Genomic DNA, 7,500 nt, shown 5'->3' on the forward strand with positions numbered 1-7,500 from the left:
TAAATTTAAACTTCCATAGATTTCAAATTAAACACACAATGAGCACTTTGAACAAGTGTTTATTAAAAATCCAAACATAATAACACATTAAATAAAGTATACACATACACACACACTTAAAAACAAGTGTAATAAAACAAAGGACCAGACTTAAAAACAAGTGTAATACAACAATATGCACGCACTTAAAAACAAGTGTAATAACACAATATGTACACACTTAAAAACAAGTGTAATACAACAATATGCACGCACTTAAAAACAAGTGTAATAACACAATATGTACACACTTAAAAACAAGTGTGATACAACACCCTCACTTATTTCCCTCACTCTGTCCCACTCCATATTTATTTTGAAGGTATTGGAGCCTCCTCCTCCGGTTCAGTTCTTTCTTAATGTCCGGCCTCTGCTTGTAGAGGCGACCTTTGTGGACTCGGTCCTCCTTTACTGCCTGCGAGGTGACCCCTCCTCTGACCTCCGTCAGCCACTGCTCCACAGTCCTATTCTGGGGGTCACTGCTTTGGCAAAATGTTTTTTTTGAGGCCCTGTGGAGGCTGTGACCCGTCTCCCGAGCCCATCTCTGGCCGCATGATTTGCATGTCCTCTTCCTGGTTGATCCCGGGATTTGTCCTGCTGCAGCGGCTGCAGCGGCTGCCCGCTTCACCCCCCACCTCCACCTGGTGGTCTTTGCCACGTTCTTCTTTATCCAGTCCTCCACACTCAGACCTGATGTGGAGCGGCAGTAGGTGAGGTCCTGGTATACAAAATGTTCCACCAGCGCCATGTCCTTGGAGCATCCAGGACACTTCGTGGGAGCAGCAGGCGCCCAAGATGAGGAACCTACAGCAAGAAAAACAGGTGATTAAAGTAAGATTCACTACATGAATACGGATCTTCTCCATCACAAGAAGTGTGTGTTACTCACATTTTCTCCCATCTCCATTCAAGGCCTCAAGCTCCTCCTCTGCCTTGTGAGCTTTTACTGAGGAAGAGATATAAATGCTACTCCATGTTGAATGTATACCACACAGCAAGCACAACATCTGTACACTGCTCAAGTATGAGCACATTTGTGCTGTGAAATGCAAACTAGTGTCTCCAACCCTAACCCTGTGAATGAATCACCTTTTTTTGATATTTGTTTACGTCTCATTTTTAGGGCCTTCAGCTCCCAGTAGGCCTCGTCAGCTCTTTCTGTATTAGGACCAGACAGAGAGTGGTATGAGCTTAAATCTTTTGGAAATATACAACCGTCAAGTATATTAGTCCTCTGTGCTGAGACTCACCTTTCCTTTCCTTCTTCTCATTGAGAACAGGAGGCCAAAACGGTTTGCAAAACCGGAACTGAGGTGGAGGTTTGGAGGAGCTCCTGTATGACGTCCACTTCAAAATCTCTCGCTCCAAGGTCCTCACGTCCATATGCCTCACCTTTGAAGTCATGTCTGTGAAGACAAAAGAAGAAAACATAGAGTTCACATCCATTATCATCAAATATCAGGAGGCCAACGGAGGAAAGCACATTTACCAGGTATTTGGTTGCTGGCGCTTGCAAGAGTCAGGCAGCTTTTGTGAGGACAGAAAAGTTTCTCCAGCTTTTGTTCATATGTCAGCCAATCAGATCGGAGTCCAGTTTTACGACCCACCCATCAACTGTCACCAGGAACAAAGAAGCCTCCCTCCTGTAGACGACTAATCACCCCCACTTTGATGCACCAACGACTGGCCCCCACTCACTCATTAGCACTTAAATGAGGGGAAATGTGTGAGGGGATGTCCATCAGGCAGATAAACCTTTGGAAGTACTTGAACCCAATTTACATTAACAAGATGGGCAACGACAACAGGAGGGAAAGAGACCAAAGTCCATAAAACAAGTCACACTCTTTTATCTGCTAAATAAATACCTGATTCGGCCCTTTTTTTGGCCCTCTTTTGGTCCCTCAAGGCTCTTGCCCTCTCGTCCTGGGCCTTTCGCTGTGCCTTCTTGTCCCGGGTCCTCTTTTGACGTGCTCTCTCGTCTGTCATGGTAGTCTTTCTCATTTTTTTGGCGCGGATGTTCCTCTTCTCCCTCTCCCTCTGCAGCCTCTCGTCACTGGTGACCCCCCCCCTCTTCTCAGTGAGCCATTCCTCCACTGTTCTGCCATGAGGATCTGACTTCTCGCAGAAGGTCTCCCTGGCTGAAGGGAGGATGGAGTGTCCAGTTGCACGCATCTTCCTCTGTCCACACTTGGGACAAGTCCGTCCCTTTGGGGGTGGCGAGGTACCAGCTATTAATTGTTCATGCTTTTTCTTTAACCGCCATACGGTGGTTCTTGGCACCCCTCTGTCTGTGAGCCATTCCCCCAGCGTCATGCCATCTTCTGCTGTGACTCCACAGTACACCCCCCCGCCGTAGGGAAAGTGAGTGGGGGTCTTCACTGAGGCCCCACAGCGAGGACAGAAGACACGGTATCCCTCCTTCTTAGAGACAGCGGTCCTGCCCTGGCTGGATGTCCCTGGCTGGTTCAAGCCTGAGTCATCCCTACAAGTGATGAGAAGGAAACAAACATTACTGATTACAGTTTTAGTCTTTGTCCTCTTTTGGCTAAATCAATAAGATAATTGAAGTGAAAAGCTGGTGTTGTTGTTTACCATTCATTCTCGCTCTTCTGCTGGCTCATCATGCTGTAGTTGGTCTCCTCTGTGTGAGTACAACTCAAGTATGAGGCAAGGCACCTCTGGCTCTAGGGTTGACACCCCCACAGACACTCCCCCTCCCTCTCCTTTTCTTCAAGTCCATCCCACTTGGAAGGAGGAACTGAAGGCTGAAGGAGGCTGAAGATTAGTGATGTGTGCGCACACACACACATCACTTCTCTGCTTCCTCCCTCCTCTTCTCCTGCAGCCACTCCTCCACACTTCTTCCACCCGAGGAGCGCTGGCAAAAATGATGCATTGTCTTTGCCTTTTTGCTGAAGAAGCGGCTGTGACCAAACTGCTTGGTCTTTGGCTGCTGACAGAGGCTGCAGACGCAGGAGTAGGGCTGCTTCAACCTGTACTCCTCGCCCGTTCCCTCTGCCTCCTGCCTCTTCTTCTCCCGCTGTCGCCGCTGCCACTGTGTGGTCCTCGGCACGGGAGGTGGAGGAGGTCCTGCTGGGAGACGCGGCAGAGGAGCACCACCCAAAACAGCCAATGCAGCAGCCATAGCAGCCAATGCAGCAGCATGGTCAGGATGAGGAGGAGTATGAGCAGCAGGGTGAGGAGGAGGAGGATGAGGAGGAGGATGAGCAGCAGCAGCAGCAGCGGCAGGAGGAGGAGGTGGTGTCACCTGGGAGGGGCGCGGCTGGATGGTGAGGGCTGGGGGGTGCTGGTCCATGGGAGGCAGTGGGTCCATGGGAGGCAGCGCAGGTTGTTGGGCCAACAGTGAACAGCTGGCGGATGGGATGCCTATTTGGAGGACGTGACCTTCCTGGGTCCCCTTCCTCCAGTTGAACCTGCAGTCCATAGAGGTTTTTAAGCATCATGAATGTAGCAGCTGTGCAAAGGGTGCTAAGCTAAGTGTGGACACTCACCACTGTATGAGCGTCCGCTGGTTAATTTCAAAGAGCTGCAGCTTTGTTCGGAGGCTCGGATTAGCCAGCACGCTGTCTCTGATGGTGCAATAATTTCTGAGGATCAGAGTCCAGCGGCTGATCCGAGCTCCGGCCAGGGAGCAGCCCTGAGGCTGGAGCCGACACAGCAGAATGCAGATGGCCTCCACCAACCTGCTGGAGTCAGGATTGGAGGAGGGACCGCTGCCCTGACTGCGGAGACAGCTGCAGAGAAACAGGAAGTCAGAAAAGCCTTCTAACCAAGTGGGATATTTGCAAAATTTATCCTGCCACGGCTTACCGCCTCATGCTCTCCAACCCCTCGGCAACGTTAGAAGCTGCGTGGACAGCAGATTTGGCTTTACAGAACCTGCCCTTTTTCAGTGTCTCCTGGTAACGGCGGGGAAAGGTCAAAGGGCCTTTGTCTCCCTCTGGGAGTTTGTCCCACAAGGACAAGATCCGCGCCTCGTGCGCCACGGAGACCAGGCCCGACCGCCGCAGCTCCACCAGACACTTGGCCAGGTTCATCACGTGGTGGTACCCCGGGGATCCGTCAGAGTCCACACACTCCTGCAGGGGGCGGGAGAACCGTTAGTCATGTGACTTTGGGGACAGAGCTGATGCAGAAAGGTGAAATGATCGCGTACCTGCTCTGCTCTGCTGTCCTGGAGGTCTGCAGGCTGAGGAATCACCGGGTGTGACGAGTCTGACAGGAACTCAGTGTCAAACAGGAGTTCCTGAAAGCTGTCATCTACCCGTTCCTCGTCTTCCTCCTCCTCCTCCTCCTCCTCCTCCTCCTCCTCCTCCTCCTCCCCTGGGATGTCTACGTCATCAGGAATGTCCTGCAGCACCCGGCCGGTCTGGGAGTACAAGTAGCTAACCCCTACCAGCTCCCCTGTGCAGCACAGAACATCAAAGGATGAACAGAGTCCAACGGACGCTCACCTGTGTGAGTCCCCGCCCCTCAGCACTTACCTGTGTACTCCCGTGTCCGGGTGTAGCTGTCCACCAGCCGGATGCCGTACAGCCTTTGGGACAGCGCGTTGACGGAGTCCACTTTGTGGCTGCTGTAGCAGCGCGGCTGCTGGGTGCCCCCCCCCTCCACCGAGGCTCGTCCGCGGTCCTCATTCCACCGGGTCAGGCCCTCCAGCAGGTACAGCTGGAAGTTGAGGTCGCTGGCGCTGGTCCCTGGAAGGTGACACACAGAGGAGTGAGGCAACAGACTCAGTGAAGGTTGATGGCGGTCAGGCTTCAGATGCTTACCGGGGATGAATCTGTTGAGGTGGAGGTGGAACGACTCCAGGGAGGTGGAGCCGCGGCCACAGCGGTACACGGGCAGGCTGACCCCTCCCCGGGTCACCTGGCCCGTCCTGGTGTACAGCCGCAGCCCCGGTGGATCCTGGATGCAGCAGACGTGGCGGCGCTGGGTGCTCCAAATCCCCTCCACCCTCTCCTGGTCCAGCAGCGCGATGCCCATGGTGTCTGTGGCAGACTTGAAGTGCTGCAGGGTCTCCTCTATGAGGCGCTCCGTCTCCTGGGCCCCACGCGTCTGGCGGCGACAGTGGCGAGCCATCTCCCTCAGCGAGACCTTGCTCCACGCCCCGGGTCCCTCTGCCTCCTTGGCTGTCTTGAGGAGCTCCACGTCCTCCTTGTCCCACATGAAGATGGAGGCTGACAGTCGTCTCATTAAGACAGCGTAGAGGGGATGGCTCTCGGTGGTGACCATTGCTGCCAGCCTCCTCATAAAGTGCCAGATGTCCAGCCTGACCTCCAGCTGGGTCCACTCTGGGAACAGGTCTGCCGCAGCCGAGCCTCCAGTGATGGAGCAGCAGTCCCTGTCCACGTAGAGGACCACAGGGGGCTCCTCCTCCGCCTGCTGGTACCTCCTGACCAGTCCAGAGGCCATCTGCCTCAGGCCGTAGCCCTCAGCCGCCGTGAGGACCGACATGAGCACCTGCCCGCGCTCGTTGCCCACGTTCGTGACCCACTCTGCCGTCCCTCTGACAGGGCCGGCCAGCTTCCTGGTCACCTGAAGGAATCACAACCACAATCACACTGTATGATCCCTGTTTCAGAGCAACACATAAGAGCAGCAAAACATGTTTTTACCTTCTTGGTGGAGTCCATTTTGAGGATGGAGCCAAAGATGGAGGTCACCTTGGCCAACATCTCATTCATTCGACTGAAGCTGTCGGTGGCAAAGGCCGAGAGGACCCACTGCCTGGTGGGGACCCGGTCCATCTCTGGCAGGGCTGGAGGAGGAGGAACACTCACTCCCGTCCTCACGAAGCTGTCGTAAACAGCCATGAAGCGGAAGCAGCTGTTGATCCAGGCCTCGGTGTGCTGCTCCACCAGGTACGAGCGCAGGCGGTTGGCGCCGTTGCCGAGCGTCCGTCCCTTCATCAGAGCCAGGACGCTCTTATCACACGACAGCCTGTAAGGAACAGTGAGGAAGGAAGCAAGTCATTAGCACTGAGCAAACACCTTTTGTTGTGAGGTGTCAGAGAGGTGTGAAGAGGTGAAAGGCCTCTCAGGCTCCTTCCTCCCCCCTCCCCCACAGGTGTCCCCTTTGTAGTTAGTCCCCTACCTGTATGTCAGCACGGCTGGAAACTGACACCTGTACTCCTCATCCAGCTGGGCCAGGATGCTCCTGGACCAGGACGCCAGCCTCTTCTTACAGCGACGACACTCCAGGTACTCGGTGCCCATGAAGTACCACCCGTCGCTGGCCAGCACCCTGCGCACCGTCTTGTACAGGCCACATGCGGTCATGTGGTGAGTACAAATGGGGCAGCTGATGGTGCACTGCCACATCCTGTAGGGCAGCCACAGGAAGACGGGCCTCTGGAAGAAGGCGTCGAGGGAGGCCGGTGGCTGGTGGTACAGGCGGCGAGGACCAGGAGGGTAGTTCCAGCACTGCAGCTCCGACTTCAGCACAGGCTTCCCTCTCTGGTCCCTGGTGAAGAGAGCCTGGCTCACCCACCCGTGCTGCACCCTGGGCAGGGTGCTCCTCCAGCTCTCTGGGAGAGGAACCTGTAACACAGACAAAGAGAGGAACTCCATCACACCTTGCAGAGTCACCTCTGCTATACGTGTGTTTGGGGTTTATTCAGAGGACTGACCTCAGCTGGCAGATGGACCGGTGCTGAAGCAGCAGGTGGAGCACGGACCACTGGGGCAGGTGGAGCTATAAGACATGATCGTAGTACATGTTGTGAAAAATAAATCACAGTAAGATTTAACAACACTCAATACTTTCTTTAGTTTGTGTTATAGAAGAAAACTTGATGCACAACTTGTGTGCCATTCCTACTTGCACCTATTTAATAAATGTCCTCTTTTTACACCGGAGTGGAGTACGCTTTCTTTCAATCGTGTCACTACCTGAAAGAAGGGACAGCTCGACTTCTTCAGCAGCTGCCACCAGCTCTAAGTCGTCATCTGAGGAGGAATCTGTAACACGCAGAGAGAGCAGGAGTTACTTCAGGTGATCAGAAGAGGAGCACAAAGCAGTGCTGGTTGGCTGATGAAGAAGACCAAGCACCTCTTAAAACCCTTCCCCGTTTGCGCTTCCTCGGGGATGGAGCAGAGCGAGATGAGGAGGCTGTGGAGGAGGGTGGAGTCGACGCTGAAGAAGAGGGTGCAGTTGACGCTGAGGAGGCTGCTTTCATCCTCTGGTCCATGTCCAACACATACCTCTTCAGGTGGTCCATGCTTGAGCCCCGCGTCTCCACATGGGCTTTCCTGAGCCACATCCTGTAACTGTGGAGGGATGAAGCCACATGAGAGGAGATCAGAATCAAGCGGCTCAGCGTGATGCGTTCTGATGAAGACTCGCTCTGTGACTTACCTCTGCACCTCAGGATCGGCAGACTCATAAAACTCCCGGTACAAGAGTCCGGCGTGCTCTCCGAATCCCACCCGTCGG

At 54.1% G+C, this 7,500-nt stretch overlaps 1 protein-coding gene across 1 annotated transcript; it reads right to left on the reverse strand.

Moving 5' to 3' along the window:
- Positions 1–2,833: 2,833 nt before the first annotated feature.
- Positions 2,834–5,785, reverse strand: LOC119198792 (uncharacterized). Its single transcript, XM_062562274.1, has 6 exons — positions 5,672–5,785; positions 4,548–4,600; positions 4,220–4,467; positions 3,874–4,142; positions 3,555–3,797; positions 2,834–3,476 (listed from the first exon to the last, which is right to left on the reverse strand). Coding segments are annotated over exons 1-6 (1,440 nt in total). The 5' UTR covers positions 5,674–5,785; the 3' UTR covers positions 2,834–2,851.
- Positions 5,786–7,500: the final 1,715 nt, after the last annotated feature.

Source organism: Pungitius pungitius, chromosome 5 (genome assembly GCF_949316345.1).
Source record: "Pungitius pungitius chromosome 5, fPunPun2.1, whole genome shotgun sequence".
In the NCBI taxonomy this organism is placed as follows: Eukaryota; Metazoa; Chordata; class Actinopteri; order Perciformes; family Gasterosteidae; genus Pungitius; species Pungitius pungitius.